Source organism: Rhyacophila brunnea, unplaced genomic scaffold (genome assembly GCF_057557595.1).
Source record: "Rhyacophila brunnea isolate RB1 unplaced genomic scaffold, BYU_Rbru_1.0 scaffold_14, whole genome shotgun sequence".
Taxonomy (NCBI): Eukaryota; Metazoa; Arthropoda; class Insecta; order Trichoptera; family Rhyacophilidae; genus Rhyacophila; species Rhyacophila brunnea.
This window is the reverse complement of record NW_028232796.1, coordinates 18,530,479-18,555,614: the sequence shown is the minus strand read 5'-3', so window position 1 is coordinate 18,555,614 and position 25,136 is coordinate 18,530,479. Positions and strand designations below refer to the sequence as shown.

Here is a 25,136-nt window from a genome sequence, read left to right as displayed (position 1 = left end):
TGATTAATATAATTAATTATTAATCAATTTACAGGAAGAAAACATTGATTATACTAAAAGAATATAAATCATTTCAAGAAGTGTTTTTTTTAATAAGTGAGATTGTTTGATTTTTTTTTAAATGGAAAAATATACGTAGGTACACTAATACGATAAACCGAATTTTTTAATCTGCTTTTTTCATTACATATGTATGAATAAAATAAAAAATAATGCAGATTTTTATGTAAATAATTAAAAAAATAAATAAACCATTTCCTACCAAACAAATTTAAGAAATAATATTATAGGTATCTAATAATAATCAAACAATTCCCACTGTCCATTGCAAACTATTACTAATCACAGTTTTGATTAGTTTAAAATAAAAATTTATAAACCAGGACTACAAATTAATATTTTATAAATCAATGGCATGATGAAACCATAGTGAAAAAATATATATAAAAAGTAGTGAAAAAAATATATATAAATGGTGTGTTAGTGTTTTTTTTTTTTTTTTTGTAAAAACAAAAGTAGAAAGTTGAGGAACATAAATCATCAAATGTTGGACCGGTCTCACATGTGGTAAAGGTGCCGCACGACGGGCTCGTTTTCAGTTCACCATCCGAAGAGCCTAAGCAATCATCAACGGTGCAGGGTGCTCGAAGGGTCCCCCGCAGGCGGTGAGAGGGGCCGCGGCGGGCGGCGCGAGCACGTCCAGGCAGCGGAGCGACGTCTCCGAAGCCGGCGACGCTCAAGCCGCCATAACGACGGCGGCGGAAGAAGGGGCCAGCGTAGGCGGGGGCAGCGGCGAGGAAGGGGGCAGCGGCGGCGACGCGGAGCGCCCAGGAGCGCGCCGCCGCCGCCCGCGCCCCCTTTATCGCCGGTTCTTCAACTACTTCCGGACAGCATGGACAGGCGTCAAGTTTGCATTGGGTGAGTCTATTTTTAATCTACAATCTTATTGTGCAGCCACTCTCTATGGTTAGTTACTTTTTTCAAATATAACGACATAATGGAGGAAAAAATATCAATTTATTAGAAATTACTAACATCGAGGTAATTCTACGTGTTCTGTGTTCTCACTATTCAATTATTGTTGATCAACTAATGATAATTTGTTAATCGTTAACAACTTGATTCAACTTTTGTTCACTTAATCCATATTTATCGTTCAATATATTGTGAACCATCAAAACTGACCAACGAGTTGAAACATGACTTCAAATTTGAGTGAACGATTGTCCTGAGTCGAGTCAAATCACTGTAGCGGGAAACACAGTGTATTTATAAAATGATCACTTATATAAAATTTAATAATAAGGATTTAAAGTAATCAGAGATAGTTTTTTTTTTATATAATACCAAATAAATATTAATGTATATCATTATAAATGAGACTTCTACAGAAAGTTATGCATATAATTCTAATTTTAGAAATAAGTTTTTCCATTTTTTTAGATATTCTTAAACTATTTTTTAACTATCTACATTCTCCATTTCTCTAAGAAGGACAAGGACTGAAGTTCCTTTTTTATTTATTCTGAAAATCCAATTCCTAACCCAAACACGACGTCTTTCGCGCTTTTCATAACGACATTTCTTCTATAATAACAATTATATACCCTGACAAGCAACTGAACTTAACATTAATTTATTTTTATTGGTTTAATATTCGACACAATACCTACGTCAATAAAATTGATTCGATTTTGGTTGATCGACAAAAATTGAATCGTCAAAATCTGCATTTAGCGTAACACAAGTGTCTTAACCATCTTAATTGTATTTAGCGGTTATAGTAATATCTAAAGATTACGGAAAAAATACCATATTCATAGTATAACTTTAGTATAGTAGGTACCAAAAATTAAATGATATTAATATCCAATATAATGCAAATCGGATTTGGATTTTCTTAAAATCCATAATTTGTAATAATATTGCAATAACATAATTTGACAAAGTAACATATCGACGGTCCCTACGTAAACTCGGACATCTACAAAAACGTAATTTTACAGGAGAGCTATTTGAAGTAAAAATAGTTTGTTTTCTACTGAACTTCTATGTTTTTATTACTAGGCACCTGAAATTCAAGGAGTATTAGAAATACTATACACAGTTTATTTACTCATTATTACATTTTTTCTAAATTATATACTTTTGGTAGAACATCCGTTAATGAGACAACTACAACATGTCTCACTTTACGTGGGAAAGAATTCATATCAATTATTAGCAACTTTACTTATTACTATTGAAATCCTCATAACTATTTAGAATAATATTACCTTCCTATTAACTAACATTTTTTATTTTAAAAATCTTCTTTTATCAATAATAATGTAGATGTTTGTTTATCTGCTTTATCCTCATTTTTTAATTAGCGAGTGATTTTTTTATTCTGAACGAACGAAAACAGTCAACATAATATACGTGCGTTTCTAACGTACTTTGCTTAGGCCACCTGCACGGAGTATATAAAGACAACTGGCCATCTGCACGACGTACATAAAGACAACTGGCATTTATCTGTTTATGTGACCGGAAGCGATTGTCTGGTGTCCGATGTAAATTCGGATATATTAACATATCCGTGTTTACGCGGTTCATTTAATAAAATTACAGTATTTGTCCGTTTTTACGTACATTTTTTTCCGAAATTAAGCGAGATTTTTTTTCTCTTAATTTTATATCAAGGGGGAAGTTATTTTAAACGTTTTGGCCAAAAAAGTAAAAAACGCGTTTTTGGTAGATGTCCGAGTTTACGTAGGGACCGTGGATATAACATAGACATTTTTTTAAAACATTTTACTGAATAAAAACATTATTAATAACTATTCGAAAATACGCGAGAGTATACCACTTTCAATATGTCATTTATGAAATATTACACACGTATTTCCGTGTCAAAGTACATACGGGCTAATTTTACATAGCTTAAAGTTTCCTAAAAAAAGTTCGGACTATTTTTTTAAATAATTTATTTCACAGGACAGAACAACAAACAAAATTATTTTGTTGAAAGTAAACTACGTACAAAACTTACATGTTACAGAAATTGTAATCTATTAATCAAATTACATTACTATAATAACATATACCTATGTTTTATTATAACGAGGTTAGAATATATTCACGTAGAATTTAATAAGGAAACTTGCCAGTAGATTATCAGTGTAATATAATATCATTGTGTTATCAGGTTTCTTTTGATCTAAACCTCAAACATACGAAATTACTGCTTACGTTTCCTATATAATAAAGATATAATTAATTCTCAAAATAAATTCATTGTATGGTTTCTTAAGATCAAATTTTCTTTCACAATCAAAATAGCCATCTGATGCGTATACTTTTTAATACAGTTTTCTTGTCGGTTATTTATCAATGCAGTGTAATTTGTAGTGATCACATCGTGGTTGAGCCAATTACGGTCGCGGTCATCCCTATATTTCCCACCATTCATTGTTATTGTCGCAAGACCAGATCACCAACAGTTACGGGTCACCAGTCGACCATGATTGTATAACATGCAGTTAGCTCAAGTTACCTCAAGACAGTGGACACGCCTAGGCTTGTTAAAGCTAAGCCGTCATTTAATGATTAATTTTATTGTATTATGCAGACTGAGTCAGAAGTTATTCGTGGACCACGCCCAGGTCATCTTGATATAGTGTGGCCGTCGTCCAAGCGATACTTCTGAATACCTGGCAAACCGTGATACAGGCTCTTATCATTCATCAAAAGTGTACCGTCAAGTGCCATGCACCGGGTAACCCAATGAACAATACCGTGCAATTGCTGGTGCATCCAGACCACAAAGCAACATTATCAACACCATAAAAGGTCAATGCTTGGCATCCTAACGTAACCTCCCCTTCTAGTATCTGAACATCCACCATCATAACCACAAAATTACAATCCACTATGAAAAGCGCAACCACACAATAAAAATAAGAAGAAGAATAATAAATAAATAAATAAATAAATAATAATTGTTACAATTTACAACAAAAATAAATTAATATTATTGAAGTATTGTTCTTTTACGTTTAGCACAGCACTTATTCGAAATAAATGTATTTTTAAAATTTATTGTTGCTTTCAATTATTTTATGCAAGCCTATACAGATTTTTTCAGATGATTAATATCCCATGTACACGTGCATCGCAACTATAACAAGAAAATGCACTAGTAAACACGTATTATCGTACAAGTTGCAAGATTACATGCGTAGACCAAAAAAATTCAGAAGCTTCTGAATTTACACGCAACAGTTATAATATGTCCGATGTCTGCGCCCGCGCAGTAAAATAATAATGTCGAACCTGCCGGAATAAATACGATTATACCGCGCATCGCATTTTGACGTTTACAATTTTTCACAACCAGTCAAATATCACTATACAATAGCAATAACGCGTCTCGCCTACGCTTGAAGAATAAAATTGGCGAAACAGTCAGCACTTTTACGTGTAAATAGTTATTATCGCGATAGTTTAATTTACATACTATTGGTGCCAGTAAATCTGTGCACTTGTACAGGCGCTATTAGACTACTTGTAATTAAGTGTCGTGGTTTACCATCTACATATTATTACAATATAATAATAGTAATACGTACATATCGTATTCACCATTGTTGTTCCCATTCTGTAACATTGTAACAGCTGGTTATCTTAACTCATTCGACGCGGATGACACGGCTGCCATGTCCCCGTTAAGCGGCCAATTGATCCAATTAACATGATATTTAAATACGGTCATTAAAAAGTAATTAAAAGGTCCGCAGCGATTGTGTTAATGGTGAAGTCTCACTACCAACAAAGTTGGGCCAGTACAAGTAAACCTAGGGGCACAGAACCCTAGTTTCAACCATCCCCAAACGATATAGTAAAGAAATAAGAAACTTTAGAAATTTATCCCTTGAATGTCAATTTAAATAGTGCTGCAATATGCTATGAATATATTTTCAAAATGGAAAATAATATTTAACGAAAGGGTATAATGAGACTGGTATTATTCGACGAATTTATCTATGTAAAGCTTTATATTTCATATCGCTCACATGTTTCTCAATATTCCCTACTATCAATAGGGCCAGCAATCCCAAAGCCCACTTTTCGAAACCATACTTTAGTGATACTAAAGTGTACACCGTGACAAAACCACTTTGAATGTACTAAGTATTAAATTATTAGGTTTTTCTATTTCCCAATGCACTTTTCTCGACATCCGAGCAATTCTTTCGCGTTTTTCCTTCTCAAACTTTTGAATGAGGTTCGTATCTTCAAAGCGACAATCGCGCGTGTCTAGTGGCATACTGTTCCCCCAACCAGAGAGCATTAACATTTTTCAGGAAAATAATTTGATAATTAAATATAATACGATACACTGCAAATATTTTAGTCCAGAATGAAAGTAATAATTACAAAAAATATTCTATATTTATGTACATACTCTTTGCTATGACAAGTTATCAAATTATATAACTAGTAAAATAAATGTTTATTTTTATTATATTTTGTCCATCGTATTTGATGTCTATCGATTATATGTGAGATTAAAGTTTACAAATAATACTACTTCTTAGTTTTAAGACATTTTATGTCCCATTTTCTGTATCGAACAACTAAAAAAATATTTTACAAAACTTGAAAAACATTTTAAAGAAAAATGAAAAAGAAAAACCAATGCTGACTTATAAATCGATTATCTGAACTTTAATATTTTTTTTAAACTTTTTTATACGCTACAAATATAGGTAACAATGGTCAAGTCAAACTAAAAGTAGTCATTGCCAATAGTAAGTATCTTCTTAATGTATCATCCCCTAGCGGAGGCTGACCACAATCGGGGCGATCTTAGCCTTATCATTTGCTACCCGGAACAGTTCATTGGAGCTTCACTCGGACCAATCACGGATAAGCCAAGAATGATGGTCATTCTTTACTTATCCGTGATGTTGATCATTCCTTAGATAGCAAGTTGAATAATGCTATTCTTTTGTCCTAATGTAGTTGTCTGATTTTGATACTACACAGAACTTTCCAGTCCTTTTCCATTTAAGTGAAAATTTCAACATTTGTCACTCAGTCAGTCCAATAAATTTTGAGGATGTGTCTATACAGCCACAAAATGTATCGAGAACATGAAACAATTGAAATCAAAACATATACCTATACGGTTTTACAAGCCCCGTGAGACCGACGTTTTAAATTCTAATATTTCACTGATTGTTAGAAACTATTATCACAGAATATTCAATAAAAATCAAAGTATATAGTAACGCGTGTATCATCATGAACAGTACTATATATGACGTAGAAAAAATTACCAATGTATCGTCTTTGAAACTCCTAATCAGAAAGAACAAATACGTGCGAAGAGACCACGACTTTGGTGGATAAACGGAGTCATCTGACGTTTCAATACAAATGAGAGAAAATAGTATAAAATCATATTGGAGGCAGCCGGTGTTTATTCCCGGCTGTAGTATAATTATTAACCTTGGAAAAATTTAAAACAAATTATTATATTTTTAACATATACTATTATGTTTCTTGCGTTGGTTACATGTTGTACGTATGCAATTCATCGTGGGACACTTATTCATGCGCCGCAGTACGTGAAACATGAGTTCGTATAACATTTTATCAAATGACGAGTTCTTCGTTGAACATTTCACCGTGGAATACATTTGTACGTATCTTACAAAATGCGGCGATGGTTTGCAAATAGTACTGTTCCAATTAAATTAACCCTAACCTAACCTAGTAAAAACATCTCATAAAATTCGCCACATGTTGTATATACTCCACGGTGAAATGTTCAATGAAGAACTCGTCATTTGATTAAATGTTACACGAACTTATATTTCACGTACTGCGGCGCACGAATAAGTGTCCTGTGGTGAACTGTTTACGTACAAATTTCCGGATTCGTCTTGCGTTACCTATAAACTATTTGAACTAAAACTAGATTCTGCAATAAAAGACATCGTTCTTCCACCAAATGTTTGTGACACGTCTTCTTGACTACCGCTGCCGTTTTCAATACGAACAACTTCCTCAAGATATCACGAATTCCAGGAGTTGATACCAGTGGTACGTGTTAGACGACTCGTGCCGATAAATGTTGAGATATCCCTTCTTTTCTTGATAGAATACACAGCGTAGTCGTTTTCCGGTATATTCATTTAGTAAGTTAAGAATTTGTTTTATGGAAATACTGTACCATTATAAATGTCAGTTTGCTTTTATCTCACGTACATATCTGTATTATAATGATAACCATATTTTATTCAGTTAAAACTACATAGTACTTATGTAGATTCTAGTCTGAAATTACCTTTAGAAACCATTTACTTAATAGTTTTTTGTTAAGTGTTATTTTAGTAAAAAAAAAGCTCTTCAAAGTTATTTGAAACTATAAAAAGTAAAATGTAACTAATTTCGTATTGATGGTAAAGACTTATTATTACATATAACATCGAACTGATTTACTCATTCCATTCTTCATATAGAAAAATACAATCTATGAAGAGTTACTGGGAACTTTTTGAATTTTCCTAATATTAATAAAAGCTCTACTGTGATGTTAATATATATATATATATATTATAATTATATGTCCGTTAATCTTATATAATTAAAATGCATGCGCTTCATTTTTTTATTAACGTATACTTATATATTTATAATTTTCCATAAAGACTAGTTTTAATGATCCATGTTTTGCCTTGTGGCATCTGCAATTAAGTCATTAATAATTCATCGTGCAATATACATTTTCATTTTAACAGATTTGTACCAAGATTTTCTTGAAAGATTCTTAAAAATACGCAGCTTAATTTCCAGTTAAAAAGTGATAAACATTTTGAAAATATAATTCAACGGCATAGATTTTTTTTTGAAACCTCATGAAAAACCTTTAAGTCTAGTGCAATCTAGTCTAGTCCGATCTATAACGATAATTTTTCAATAGATGTATATACAATAATATGATAAATTTACGTTTGGATTATTACAGCTTTTAAACACATGAACAGATTGGTAATGAATAAATGATACGGCGCAATATTTATGGATATATTGCGATAATTACATTATATTATTACATATCCTTTGTTGCCTCTGTTAGTCTGTTACTGATATAATGTATTATATCTATATATTATATTATATATAGATACACATATTATAATGATATCAGTAATAAAGTATAATATATTACATGAAGTATTCTTTAAATAATCGCTTAATAAAGAGTCTTCTACGATGCTCGATAATATGTAAAACAATTAAAATATATGTTATTGACTTATCATTCTTAAATGTAATTCGATCTTCAACTCTGGTGCAATTTTATGACAAATTTTTCAGTAGATACCCATGCAATAACTTGATAAATTTACGTATGGTATATTACAGCTATTGTACGCATAAACGCATCGGTGGTAAACATGTTATGTTTTCGGCAACGGAAATCCTTACCAACGGGCCCTGATCCTTCACGTGGTCCAGTGGAAGATGTATGTCAATAATAAGACTCGATGTATGTTAATCTTCGGATATGTTTATTCATCATATCTCAATATACAGTTACATGGTGTAAAAATAAAAGTGAAAGAATTCAGGAGAGTTCGATCCGCAGTGAAACAACTCGGTTGAATGGTCCGAGTTGAATGATATTAGAATCATATTATTATTATAAATATGAAATAGTAATTAAGTAATATTGGTGACGCTTAGATCATGTACAAGAGTTTATATGTGTGTAAGTAACACAGTTAGATAGGGTGGATAAATTGGGTTTGATCAATAATATAATATTGAGTAAGTACATTTTCAATAATCGAAATCATACCGATCGAATATTCTTAACAATGGTACATAATTAGTAGCTTAGGGTATCGATGATATACATAACAAATATATGAGGTGGATACATTGCGTCTAGCGATTTCAATCCCGGGATCCCGAACTATTTTCGATACCTATGAATCCCGGGATTAGTAAACATAATCCTGAAACTTTCGGGATTGATGTTATTATCAATTTTTATGGAAAATAAAATAAAAACAAAAATATAACAGAAAAAATACTTTAAATTAAATGAATAAAAAAAATATATTATAATATTTTCAACTAGCGTGGACTAAACTTCATGCTTAAATTAGTATGAACCCATAAAATATGAAATGTAATAATATGACGACACAACAACTGCCGAAAAAATCAAACACTGATGTTATCAATCTTTATGTATTTGCCATTAATAAAAGTTACACTAATTGACTATTTAAATAATGTTAAAATAATGTAATAATAACAATTAAAATCAACACTAGATTCTATTTTTAGTTTGTTTCTTCGATTTTTATGTATTAATGCTCGATAATAGTTATGCCAATTATTTTTAATTGACGTATTTAATACGATATCGGATATAGGAATAAAAACATTTTGAAGAAACGTACCGGTCGTTTATGGTGATTCGTAATGTTTTAATGGATATAAAATGCATTAAAGTCTGAACTCTATCATAATATCCGGGAAGTCAATGCATTTGTCATTATTAATAAAGACGTTATTTATTATCTCTCCTTTAAAATAATAACAATTTAAATTTGAAAATATGCCTGGGTACCTACCAAAATTAGATTCAGATCAAATGACGAAATACTTGATGCTTTGATATTACTTCCGGCATATTCAAAATAATGAGTTAATGACTTAAAATTTTAATTTTTTATATTGTATTTATTGTCTTGTATTTGTATTTGTTATCTTTTCATAAATAAATAAAAATGTTTTACTTTCACATTATTATTTATATTACAATATTATTTGCTCCATTAAACCTATGTATTTCCTAGATTAAACGTACACAATATTAACATAAATGTCTTAAATAGTATAAATAATTATACTAGATTTATTTTTGACCGATTTTATCAACGTTATTTGTATATATAAAAATTAAATATTAACTATTAAAAAAATGCCAATCCCGGAATCGTCAAATTGTAATTCCGAATTCTCGTGATCAATATTTTGGCTCGGGATTGATTTCCCTAATTGCGTCATTATATTACGTATCCTCTGTTCTCTCTATTAGTCTATTACTGCTATAATGTAATATATATTAGGTTAGGCTCTAAATAATTGCCTAGAAACTCTTTTCCACTGCTCAATATATGTAAAACAAATAAAGTATTCTGTTATTGGCGTATTAATAATTCTTAGATGTAATGTAACGTAATGATGAAGATCGTTATTGACTCATCGTACTTCATCAGGAGTAGACAATGTAAACGTGGTTACCCCAAGTATCCGGCTGAAAATAAAATATTGCTCTCGAGCCAGACGGAATGAATTCAGTTCATAATCCAAACAATAATGAAGGAAAGTCAATTTTAATGTTTGCCAGCCGCCTTCGATGGGTGGGTGGGTAAACACGCTCTAAAGACGCAAGCCATATCCACGCTCACTGCCAAGCGAGTATTATTTACTAGCTGTGAATTAACACTTCACTTGGTTTCCCTATAATATACTTCACACATGTGCGAGAAATAATTGTGTCGTAAGAAAAATAATTGCTGCTTCAAATCATCTGTAGATACGCATAATTTATATTATAATAATTAAATATTATAATTAACTATTTCTTTTATTCAACGAATAATTCACAAGATTTAAGAATGTACCATTCTGATTATTGAACATACATAATTTTGTTATAATAATAATAACATTGAGAAATATTGGAGAAATCCACGACGTCGGTTAGTAATTGAAGTAATAGGTATCTACTTTGATTTAATAAAACAAAAACCGATTGCCAAAGTAGCTTGATTTAGAAGAACGCTGATGAGTAGGTATTAAAAATGCCAATAGTTAAATTTTGTCGCAATTAATATGTCACTGTATAGCATAGAGGTAAATGCGACGGACGGGGCGTAAACCCAGGAGATGCAGGGTTCGATTCCCTGCCGAGGTGGCTTACTTTTTTCAGAAAGTTTTTTTCTATCGGTTATAATATATTATCTCAGAAAGTGTTTTTCAAAATTATGTATATTCAATTACATATTATAATATTATATCAACCTTATTATACAAAAAGATAAACTAGAATCTGCATCGTTTATCTGTCACACTCATTTTCCAATAATTTTCCGTATATCCATAAACGTTAAATGCAGGTACAATACATCATATTACCATGTTCGATTCCAAATTAATCATGTATTGCCCTTCCAAGGAAGAAGACAGTAACTGACTCTCATACACTTTCGAGATAAATGACATTCAATCACACACAAATTTTAGTAGCATACTGTGAATAAATAAAAAAAAATATTTTTTATATTATATAATTATTTAGTATACTTCTTTTGGCGCATTTGGGAAATCAGATCAGAGTGTATTTTTGGCGTGCGACATGTAACACATAATTTATTTTTTCACACGAAAAAAATTGCACTCGATTGGATTCGAACCACCGATTGTTCGGTTATCAACCGAACGCACTACCTTTACGCCACAGTATGATACTACAATCATGACGATTATAGAGTATAATATTATGGTTAGAATTGTTCCGTTGCCTAGGCAGCGAATTTATTATTGTTGGCCATTTGCAATTCCTTACGTAAACAAACGATTAAACGTCAGACTGACAGTTGGTACTTTAAAAATAAAAAAACGAGAATTCATTATATAATTTAGTTCGATAATCGGCGTTCTAATAAGCGGTCCTTTTTCTTGAGTGTGTAATTTAATAAGATAATTAAGAGCTAGTCAAAGAATCTAGTTTATCACAAGTTTTGTTTTTGTTTTGTTACGCCAAAGAAGTATAACTTCTAATGCGCGTACATAAGTACACACACCAAATTTTTTTAAATGAAAAATTATCTCTACTATCTAGATTATCTAATTAAATATTTTACTACTATTGCCACTGTATTTTAGTATTTTTTATTATTATGATTTTATAAATGACATTTTCATTTATAACTGAAACTTTATTTTATATAAATGCATGTGCTATTTATAATCAAATCAGTAAAGTAGGTGATATTATTTGGATGTGTAGAGCTTAATCAACCAATCGTTTGATATGGTTATGCAGTTTTTTTAATTAATTTTAATCTAATAATATTAGAAGACAGTCAGAAGTTTTGTGTCAAATAATAAGGATTCTATTAAAGTGAATATATTAATAATTAGGTATTGGAAAATCGAACGTATATTTAGATACACTTGGGGATTGAACCCAAAATTTACTGCTGCGACGTTTTATTTGTTACTAAATAAACTCGAAAAGCTTTATTTTAGTTGAAAGCTACCTATATTCTGTAACACATGTATATATGTAACGCATCGCATAGTGAGCCAAGGGACAGGACCCGACCCCATTGAGTTGGTTAAATACAGTATATTAACGTTTTTTTTCAAGCAGTGTCCCACTATGCAGGACATAGATTGTTAAATGGTCTCTCTTTCTTCTACTTTATTCCTAGAAAAGTAAGTGATTTGTTTGCAACTAATTGTCATAATAAATAAAAAATAATAATATTTATTCCTTTCATGCAAAACACAAAAATACTCAAAATATAATAAAGCTTTAAAATTACTGCACTACGCTATAAAAAATCTAATTATTATACAATATAATTTCTATTACAGAATTAATCATAAATTCGGAATTGAACTTTTTAACTTAGTTTTTAATCCCTTTTTAATTTTCTTACGACACTTTCAAAAATTAGAGGATTCCGAATGCTACTTACGTCTGTTAAAAAAATAAAATTCTAAAATATTATTTAATATCCACCTCTTCATTTTTAATTACTTCTTTGATGAGTAGTGACAATAATTTATTAATATTACTATTAGTATGTTAATATTAAATCTGAATTGTACAATTTTGGAGAAATATTCATAGTTTTTATTTAATGAATACTACACACTATTTAAGAATATAGCATTCTTTAGTATATTGACACTTTAGTAGAGCCTATTAGAAAAAAATTGTGTCAAATTATTATAAAACTATATGGAACACTCATAATTTAAAATATACGTGAATTTGCGTCATGTTTTAATATTATAGTCATTTATGTATATTTTTGGAATCACTGATTTTTCATATAATAAATCTTGACTCTGGTTGAATAGAATGTTTAAATGAGAACCGTTATTAACAGCAATTTTGAATATTTTCACTAAGTAAATATACGCTTACAAACAACCAGGGTCGATTTTATCTCTCGTTTTTATTTCAAACAGTTGAATTCATGAATATTCAGCTAACTTGATAATTTAATGTATTTACGAATATCTGGTGGCACGTATAATAATAATTATAAATGATTTATTTGTGTAGCAATGGCAATATATTAAATTTATTATGATATAAAAGATTAAAAAGCTACAATGATTCATTAGCAAAAGAGAAAAGCGCTTTCGATTCTTACTTACACAATTACTAAATGGCATCAGGATCTCTCAAAATTGTACTTATAACGTACTCGCACTTGCTAATATTTTTAATAGACTATTTTATTTTATTCAACGAACTATTTACAAGATTTGAAAATAATAGGTATAACTTACATGGCTCAAATTTTTAATACACATTAGCGCAAATCCAGTGGATACGGGTTCGACCTCCATCAGGCGTCGTACTTTTATCGATTTTATTTTTACTAGCAGGGCTCGAAATAAACCGGAGCGCCGTAATAATATTAGTAAATTATTGCTCCGTCTCGTGGAAAAAAATATTTGACCATCTGAGCTAAATAGGCCATATAATAAATAAAATGTAATACATAAACTGCTTCACTATGGATTTTAACAATAATCACGTGTTATGCTGAGTATCTTGCGTTTGTTTACAGCTGACTGATTCGCACATACGCGTTGGGTATACCCCGATCACGTCGTCATGTCGCACTTTTGTAACGGCGTGCGCGCGTAGCTCTCAATTTTACCCTCTACTAAATGCGCCAAAAGAAGTATAACTTCAAAAATCTAATACATTTATTTTTTTATAAAATTCATATAAAATTTGATAACTATGCTAATATCTTCTGAAAATTTTTGATTGCTTTTACCATTTCGAGCGATGATCTATGTCAGGTGGGGGCAAACTGCGGCCCGCCGGGTATTTTTTTGCGGCCCGCCATCATTAATAATTGTACTTCTGATTACGAATAACTTATTTATATATCTTTTTTAAATATTGACAATAGATTAAAATTTGAAAAATTTGTTGTTTCGTAAATGTATTATCTTAGTACGTCTTCCTTGCGTCTCGTCTCACACTATGTAACCACTATTTTTTACGTTGAACATCGTGACATATTTTAATACTTTTAAGTCCACGTTGCAAGGAAAAAAAATATATGCCCATGATATGGTAAAAAGTTTGAATGGATTTCAATTAAAACTCAAGTTATTCCTTCGACAAATATCGAGTAACAACGTGGACCACTTTCCAATTTTGAAGTTGCTGAATATACCAGAATATAAATTTGAAGAATATGGTAAAATTATTAATGCTCTGGATGACGATTTTTCACAAAGATTTGGTGACTTCCGAAAAATTGAGACAAGTTTAGCAATAGTACGCAATTCATTTTCGATAGATATTGATAGTGTACCGATAGCGTTACAACTTGAGATTATTGATCTGCAGTGTGACACTAATTTAAGAGAATTGCATCGTCATGAAGAAATCTCCAAATTTTACAATGCCTTTAATTCAGACAAATTCGACCAACTTAAAGATTATGCAAGAAAAATGTTCGTCAATCAACCTATATAATATGTGAACAAACATTTTCTATCATGAACCTCAATAAAAATTCTTTACGATCAAATATCTCTGATGCCCATTTACAAGCAGTTTTGAGAATATCAACTACAAAATTAACACCTGGATTTAAAAAAATGTTAAAAAATGTACAACTGTTTCATTCTTCTTATTAATTTTTTTGTAATGTTTATTTTTCGTGATAATAAATAGTTTATATCTAAAAATGGTATTTTACTTGCGGCCCGCCGCTCATTTCGAATTCTTGAATTTGGCTCTCCATCAAAAAGTTTGCCCCCCCCCTGATCTATGTATTCAATATAATAACAAGTGTTTTCAAACTATGTACTTTTAATAAGAATAATGTTACATTCTCAAATCTTGTGAATTATTGAATTATTTACCAACTCAACATTCACAAAATTTATTTATTTTTTGATATATAATTTTACTCATAAATAATCTAATATATAAAAATCAATATTTGTTTGTTTGTTCGTATTTTATGCACTGCCATACCGTTCATCCGATTGCGATAAAACTTTGTCAACTTATTGTTTGCACTTTCGCAAAGAGTATAGGCTATTTCTCATATATAAAAATGAATGTCTGCCTGTCTGTTTGTCTGTCTGTCTGTCTGTCTGCCTGTTTGTCCCGTATGCGTTCCTATACCATTCATCCGATTGCGATGAAATTTTGGTAAGTGGTTGTATGCACACCTTCAAAGGTTTCTGAATTAGAAAAATCATCACCATCTTCTTCTTCGTCATTCTATTTTCTTTTATTCGTATGGTTCCTATACCATTCATCCGATTGCCACAAAACTTTTGTCAGTAGTTGTACGCACACCCGCAAAGGTTTCTGAATTATAAAAACCATCTTCTTCTTCTTCTTCTTCTTCTTCATTATAATAATCTTCTTTTATTCGTATGGTCCCTATGCCATTCATCCGATTGCGATGAAACTGTCGTCGGTGGTTGTGCCAACATCCGCGAAGGTTTCTGAATTAGTACAACCATCTTCTTCATCTTCTACATTATATCTTCTTTTATTCGTATGTTGTGCTCACGCCCGCAAAGGTATTTGAATTGATAGAACTATTTTCTTCTTCTTTTTCTTCTATTCTATCTTCTTCTATTTGTATGCGTTCTTATACTATTCATCTGATTGCGATAAAAATTTGACCAGTTGTTGTGCGCACGCCCGCAAAGGTTTCTAAATTAGTAAAACCATCTTCTTCTTCTTTTATTCGTATGCGTTCCTATACCATTCATCCAATTGCAATAAAAAAATTGTCAGTAATTGTGCTAACAACTGGGAAGGTTTCTGAATTGATACAACCATTTTCTTCTTATTTTTCTTCTATTCTATCTTCTTCTATTTGTATGCGTTCTTATACCATTCATCCGATTGCAATGAAATTTCGACCAGTTATTGTGTGCACGCCCGCGAAGGTTTCTGAATTAGTACAACCATCTTTTTCTTCTTCTATTCGTATGCGTTCCTATTCCATTCATCCGATTGCAATGAAACTTTGGTAAGTTGTCGTGCACATGCCCACGAAAATTTCTAAATTAGTATTATATAAAATACAAAGTTTGTTGTTTGTTTGTTCTTGCTTTGATTTTTTTTACTACATATTTATAACATTAATAACGTTTGCATATTTTGGATTCGATTTTAATTTAGTGTATTTTGTTTGACCTTTTCTTCTATTAGAATTATTTTCATATTGTATTACACAGATATTTTAATAGTAAAAAAATAATTACCCCTTATTATTTTTTAAATATCTAAGATAAATATAACCACGAAGCGACCCTGGGCGAAGCCGGGTACTTCAGCTAGTACTTAATAATAAATAATAAATATAGCCTTAAATCTTGATACACAATCTTTACAATGAAAAATAAATATACAGTCCAATATAAATAATGTTTTATGAATATAAATTAACAGTGTAGAATGTTAGTCTCCAGAAATTTGTTTATAAACATATATATTTATCATGACACAATATTGGTTATGTTTACAACACGTGCTCTTTACTTGATTGTATTCAATGACTAACTAAATGGCACTATGCGCATGCGTATGCGCATGTACCCTTGATATCGAAATGAATATAATCATAATAATTAATTATGTGTTACATCGGCGCGCGCAACTTCATCACACGCCAAAAATACACTCTGATCTGTTTTCCCAAACGCGCCAAAAGAAGTATAACTTCAAAAAATATTTTAGTACGTCTTTATATTATTGAATATTAATTGATAAATCTATTTAATAAACGTGCAAACGTCTTTAAATGAAATTTAAAAAGCTTAATTGCAGGCATTAGTATTTCTTGAATTAAGTTAACCAGTCCTCGCCTGCACACGAAGCGTTTGGTAATTAAAATAAGAGCTGGAACGGTGTTTGAGTAAATTGTTAGTAAACCTCTCGCAACATCAATGCAAATGAAGACATCTCGGCTTGATTTAATAACGTCTTTGTAACCACAAAGTTATGGATTTTAACTCAGTCATTTGCAAACCTAGTAAATAGTTTATTGTCATAGTTGCATGAAAATATGGATAAAGTTTTGCAAACGAAAGTTGAGTATACGAGGTGAATCTTTTCGAACATATTTTTTACAGTAAACTGTCGCCTATTCACGTGTGGATTATTCATGTATACTAAACATTAAACAAGGTTTCAACATTTTTATAAAATATACATAGTACTCGTAGAAATACCGTAGAAGAACCACTATAAAAAATCTTTTTGAAAAAATACGACATCCAGCGGAATTAAGGGTTTTAATATTGGTTTCACGTCAATGTGATCTACCAATGGGTCTATTCTATGCACAAGCCTAATTTAGGTAAGCTACGGCAGCTAAATAGGATAGAAAAGTATCGAGTTATGAACACTTATTGTAACAATTACAATAAGTTAACCGTCTGAACTGTCAAACCTGTCTATCTCGGTCTAAAATTTATCAAAGAGAGGTGCTGTTAAAACACAGTACTTATTGTAACAATTATAACTAAATTTTGAAATTTTTTCAATAAGTGTTAATAATTCGATGCTTTCCTACCTTATTTAGCTGCCGTAGCGGACTGAGAGCAGCCTTGTGTATAGAATAAACCCGCAACTCAGCTTTGTGCATCCCATATAATTGAGACGAAATTAACTATAGTTTTTTACAATTCCCTGAAGCGCTTCACAAATTTTGGTTTTGCGTGTATTTTATATATTTCTATTTGACGTTTTCAAATCATTATTCGTTTAATAAAAAATGTTTTTTTTTAAACGGTCTATTGATGGAGAGGGTTCAAAACAGTTTAATTCAGACTGACTTTCTCTTAGGTATACTTACATACCGACTAAAAGCTAGAAAATAATAATATATATATTTGGCTACGTATTATTTCCGACTTATACTCAGTATAAATGAGAACTCTTTCATAATTTGTAGGATTGACAAACGTGTCCCAGATAAGTCTTATAAATCGGAAGTATCATTTGTTTTCATTCCAAGTTGCAGGACTAATCTACCATTGGTAATGCCAATTGTGAGGGCAATAACTATGTTCAATGAATTTACTTCGAATATTGATATAATTGATAGATTCCATTTACGTGAGAACGAGTTTAGGAATATTCTTAATATAAGGTCTACTTAAGTCATTTGGCGTTCTTTAATGTACTTACAATTTTTTTGATTTACCCTTTCTACTACTAATTAAGTAAGTGAAATGTAAAATATAATAATTTGAAATATAATGTAAACTAATGGCAAATGTACAAGGTGTTGACAATAACGGTAAAAAAGAAGGGGGTAGTTAGAACCTGGTGTTTCGATGATCCGGTGATTCAACATATATAAGATGCAAATATCGTATCAAATAATGGAAGTGAAGACAAATCAATTAGCAATTGCATTACCCGCAACACGCCACTGTATTCTGTTAACACTTTTTTAGAATACAATAATATAAGTATACCTTTTTTTTAACACAACAACAGACCATTGTGCCCAATAACAGAAGTGTAGTTAATAATAGAAATGAAACATTCACAAACATCCATGTATTGAGAATATCACATAAATATATTGTAACCTCACCGGGCCTCGTACCCGGAGACCTCGGATGAAAGACGAGTGCCTTACGCACTGGATTACGAAGGCCGTTACACACATAGATCAATGGGTTTTTTTTGTGCATAATACGCATTAAAGAAGTTAAGTAAAGGTCTGCATTCGAAATATGTAGGCAATAGCATTTGAAAACTAAATAAGAATGAATAATTCGGATTATATGTTTCACCCTCACACCCATCTTCATCATTAGCCCGAATAATTAGAAGTACTTTATTTACGACAAAGAACATTTAAAATTATAAATTATATACGTTCACAGTATCACAAGAAATAAAAGAAACTAAGTCAGAAGGCAGGCAAAACTACGCATTGTGATAGAGGTCGCTAAACGAGTAAACAATCACTGAAAAATGGGCAATCGATTCCGGCTGATGATGGTGATGATGATAACCACATCAATAATTAAAAAAATATATAATATAAATATATTACAATAACTAAGTATATAATATATAGAACAATTTTCATTGCACAAATCTTGCTTGCGTGTTGCGTGTCAGTGTATAATTGGATAAGATTATGAACATAAGAGGTTGAAACAAACGTAAACACAATAATCCGTTCATTAATAAAACCTCTGTAAAGAATCATAGTATTATAACCTTCTTAAAATAGAACATGATAAAAAAATAAAAGTAAAACAATTATCATAATCATTAATAGACGCTATGGTACGGGCGTCTCAAATCTTCAAGATTATTAATAGATATGAAGGTTCGTCTATATCAAATATTTTTACAAGACCAGTAATCGTTCTATGGTTGAAATATGTGGATATTAATTGTTAAATCAAATTAAATCAAATGATTAAATAAAATGTATTTGGCGCCAAAAACTAGAAAAAAGCGGTTTGGAAGATACATGGACGAAAGAGTCAACAATCTACGTAAGGTTGCAGCATGAAGAAGAATAATAATAACACTTGTATGGTTATGAATGAAATATTCTTTGTCATTTTTCAATCATTTATCTAAAACATTTTATATTATTCACGAAAATTACAAGTAATAAATATCATTTTGTGTCACTTGATTTCAACAGACCTGAAAAATATATTCATTGTACGAGGGCAAATAATGGAAATTTAAAAAAAATATCTTTTTATGTCAAAAACATGATTGCATATCAAGATGTGATATATCTGATTCAGACGTGACTTTGCCTACGAAAAGAAGTAAAAAATCGTCCATATGTCACATGATGACAACAAAATCGTTCATTTTAAAATTGGTCAAAAGATCTGTGAAAGCAGAGATATTAATAATATGAGATCTTGTTTTTTGTCTGTTTGATTGATGAAACTTACGATTTATGTGATTTATTCTTATGGAAAGTTATCCATATTACATTGTGTTTTTTTTCATTTCCTTATTAGAATTTTTACTGTTGTAAATGATAATATTGTACAGATATCGTTCGCAATTATTTCTAAAAGAGCTGGTGAATTGTATGAAATGGAGATGTATTTGCGACTACAAATAAAGAAGAGACTGGCAGTGATTTTTAAGATGAATTGACTACTCCATGGATGTTCAGGATTTCCAAATATGCCCAAGAACTTGACTACGCGAAATATATGCTTAGTATTAGAGTCGCTTTTTGTCTTAAATCCCGGTTTTACACTGTCTGAAATGTTCTGTTCTAATTCAAGTGCCTTTAAGTGACTAATACTATTATAAGATGGACTTAATTTGGCTTAATGGGCTTAATGGGTTATCCCATTCACTGCCCATCGTTGCCCATCGTGCGTTGCCCATCAGTTGGCCATTAGATATAATTAGCATGTTATTTAAATGTGGTAAGAAAAAATAAGTTGAGTTTTGTACTATTCTATAGAAATGTAGATTTATTTGAAAAACCACAAATTCAATTTAAAGTATCTTCTATTATCCCATCTTATATTTATATTAAACGCCATTATGTGATTTTTTATTATCAATTTTTTCATACTTGTAACCACAAAGTGATCTAAGTGAAATCGAATACATTAAAAATTATACTTATATATTGATCAATTAATAGTACACAACAATGCCGTATCTAGTTTATTTACTTGTCAAAAAAGCATGCTCTTGACAAGATATCGTAATTTTAATGCTCTGAATTTTATTTAGATCCCAAAAATATTCTTTTATCATTTTCTGTAATCTTCTATAGTTCTTTGAATTCTTTCTTGAGGCGAACAATGCATCATACTATTATTTGAAGGCATCGCGCTCACGTTTCAAAGCTCATTTCATTTCCCGACGTCTCTAAATTTTCCGATCCACCGCATTCTCAGAGAAAAGCAATCAGAGCCTTAATGCATTGGTAATGTTCCATCACGGGGTATTTACATTAACTTCACGTAAAGGTTTATATTACCTTCTAGAATAGACGGCAGTTGCGCCCCCGTAGATTTAAATGATGAAAAGTTGCAAAACATGTCTTTATGGTTATAGAAACTTCTTACTCTTAAACTAAATAACTCTAATGTTTACAATAAATTGCAAATATTTAAACCCTTTTCTTATTCCAATTATATGAACGCCTTTTATTAAATATTTTATGCAAACCGACTTATTTCCTATTGTCGTTTGGTGACATCAATCAAAATGCAAAGTACATTGTTTGGACTTTTCCTCTTATGTTGTCGAAAAATGAGGTTCTTTTAAATTTACACAGAGCAATTTGATATAATCGGTTCAATAAATTTTGATCTGATTTTATCGCTATAACATTAAAAAGCCTAAAACGAGTTTTACGTTTCCTTTTTTTTGATAAAGTTTACAGTATTTTTTATTTTTCTTTTTATCTCTACTTGTTGCTTATATTATTTTTAATTATTTGGTTTTATAATATTACTGTTAAAATATGATCACTGAAATTCATAATAATTCTAACTCACATTAGTATAAATTTATATAAATTGAAACAGCCTGCTTCAGACAAATGAAAATATAGAATAGGCAGTTTCAAATAACTCTCCAGTAAAATGTGATAAATGCAAAATATAGTTCCGCATTCAAGTTACGATAATTTATTGGAAATTTAGAACCTTTTTATTGTTAGTAAGTCATTTGTATTTGAAGTCGTTGTATGTTAACTTAAAACTAAAGTGCAATATTTTTAAAACTATTGAATATAATATACTGAATATATTAAATATAATATAAAACAGAATTTAAACCAATTTACTTCCTTAAAAATAGTACTCGCTCCAGATGTACAACAAGGTGTATCATTCAAAAATATAGCATTAACGATACTGGAATTCTGTGATTTTGCAGATTTAGTTTTTATGTATATTATTTTCATCTGATTTTTTTTCGTAAACTAAAGAAATATAGTAGCATAAGTATTTTTTTTAGTTTTCCAAAAAAAATGTTTTAAATAATAAAAAAATTGTGATTTAATTTTCTCATTATCCATGAGAAAACTAAATTTACTTTTTCATATTTATCAATGAAGTTATTAAATGAAAATACAGAACTTTACTAACGATAAATACGGTATCTTAATGATATTAAAACTTAGTAGTAGTATGCGAGAATTTTCAGAAATTGCGAGATTGGCTACCAATTACCTATCAATAATAATATTGAACGTTTAAGCTTCTCCCGAGATCCTAAAATTATAATATTATTTGAAAAGACTAGAGGTCTGTGGGTGAATATGGTGCAATTTTGTATTGGTGTGTGTGTGCATTGTATCCTTATTTTGATGTTTAACATTTATTTTACTATTATAATAAATTAATAAATTTTAAATAAAATTCACCACTCCACTGCCATGAACAAGGGACGAAACAATTATGATTCCGATAATACCCATTTTTCTCTGTGGTTAGATATTCAAATATATTAAATGATATTCAAAAAGTGATATTGTCTTTATAGCCCGAAACAACAGTCCATCATTTTTTAATTAATAATTATCATGTAGGTATACCACAGAACAGATTAATAAATAGAATTCAGATAATCTATACTAATACACTACAATTTTAAGCAGGGTTTTGAATGTATGATTGTCCTACAAAAATTAACCACAAATTATAGACACGTCCGATAGTGCGTGTTGCAATCTTCAAATACATCAATATTGAATGAGTATCAGTGCATAAACCGAGAGCAGTTGTCAGAATGAAGGAATGACGCATTTTTGACACGTGTTTAAGTTTATCCCAGATTCTTCCAAACACGAGATCGGTTACCTGTTACTTCATATCCGTTAGGTATTTCAGTATCCATTAATTATGCGTTCCCTTAGGAATACATATTAATACAATAAACACAAGAACTTATCTTCATAGTTGAGACACATACACATAAAGTTTTTAAGAGAACCGGTATTGGTATAATAATAATATAATATACACTAGAAAAAATACCAAGTGGCAGTGTAACTGTGACCTGTCAACACACTTGAAGTGTTTCAATATAAATTATTTCGATTAAAGCCATATTTAAGACTGTAAAATCACATTTCAGAGAAACATTCTACAGACATTTTCAGATATATATATTTTTTAAATAGTGTCTCCTATCCGACATCATACTTTTTTATACCTCTTCGTCAATCTATCATAAATTAATTGTAATTTCATTTAATACTTTTTATATACTCGATAATATTATTAGTACTATAGATCTACCATCATAAATTGGCATTTCAGTGAGTACGCTAGTATGACATTGAGAATATTACCATAACTAACAAAAAAATGGTAATTTATAATTTTTTATTGGTAGTAGATTTCTGTACAAATATTATGCAATCCATAATTCGAGAAACATGTTGTAAAATTAAATGGCATTTGTAACAAATTTATCCTCGATAGACAATTTTAGTTTCAAATTCGACCGGCTGCCAACTTACGATGGTAGATCTTTACACTGTAAGCATCTGTCAAAATATTATGAAAATATCGAATCATTCATTTTCTTTCACGACTCGGTTAAAAAAAGATTCCTGTATCGGTTTATTTTTTTTTTTAATTTGAATGTGTATGTTTTCTCTCATCTTACCTCTTTTAAATGTCTTCTCTACGTCATGCTCTTTTTTAAATGTATGTATATTTTCTCTCGTACGTTACAGACAGACAGATAAATCAATACAAATATCTATTTTTATATTACATAATACACGTCATCATTTTTATCACGTTTTATTCTCGTATTCTTGTTTGTCCAGTACAGTTTTTTTCTTGTTTATCCAAATCTTGCAATCGATTTTTAACTAACTTCCCGACTAGATAGACATTTTAAACTTTTAGAATATATCAAAACACGATGACAATGCATTCTTTTATTATTTTTAGCCAACTTTAAGCAGAATTGAATTCATTTTCACTTAATTCTGTTTTGTATGGAAAGTTATTTCGGAAAAAAATTCATAAAAAGTAAAGCACTATTATTGGTTGCTAAGGGGGTATAAGCAACTAAATTATTAATATATACTTGCGTTCCTATGGAAATAAATATGAAATGTCAAAATTACATTTCAGCATTCTATATTTATTCAGTATTTCTATCAAGTACAAAAAAAGTTTTTATTAATACATAGAATTGTCAAGCTTATTTGATTCAACAGAAAATTTAAAAACGTTGTACATAAAAAGTTATTTTTATCTTGTAATTATATTAGTTCACATTTTTTAACCCTTAACCAGACTTACGACAGCAATAATTATATTTATTTCAATAAAATATATCCTTTATTTTAATTTAAATAAAATGCACTTATGGAAATTTATTTGCATATCAAAAACTCCTGGAAAATTGTGTGGGAACTATCCTCCCATTGCCTAATTGTGGGAATACTTTCTTATCGTCCGATAAATAAAACAGTAATTGTATATGGAAAGGATATTACCATGACTTAAATGTCATGCCATTAAGACGCCAAGCTAAAAGTTCATGACCTAGCGAAACAGCTGGCTTTGCTAATATACATAATTATTATAATACGCTCAATGATGTGACACGGCATATATATTTTCTAATATATGTTCTAACGTATACCTATACATATATATATATATTTTTTTAGTATTATTAATAACCATGACCTTGCTTTTTTGTACAAGGTGTTTGTTAGTAATTTTAAACAATCACAAACACCCAGGCTTTGAGAAAAACACATAAATGTTTTTTTCATGACCGGAAATCGAACCCAGAACTCTCGGGT

General features: G+C 30.3%; 1 protein-coding gene across 1 annotated transcript in view; it reads left to right on the top strand.

The window, feature by feature from the left end:
• Positions 1 to 562: 562 nt before the first annotated feature.
• The window catches only part of LOC147075682 (A-type potassium channel modulatory protein KCNIP1-like), a 198,948-nt gene continuing 174,374 nt past the window's right edge, over positions 563 to 25,136 (top strand). The window contains exons 1-2 of the mRNA XM_085942362.1: positions 563 to 567; positions 704 to 918. Of these exons, the coding sequence (XP_085798488.1) occupies positions 563 to 567; positions 704 to 918 (220 nt within the window). The remainder of the gene's footprint in view (positions 568 to 703; positions 919 to 25,136) is intronic.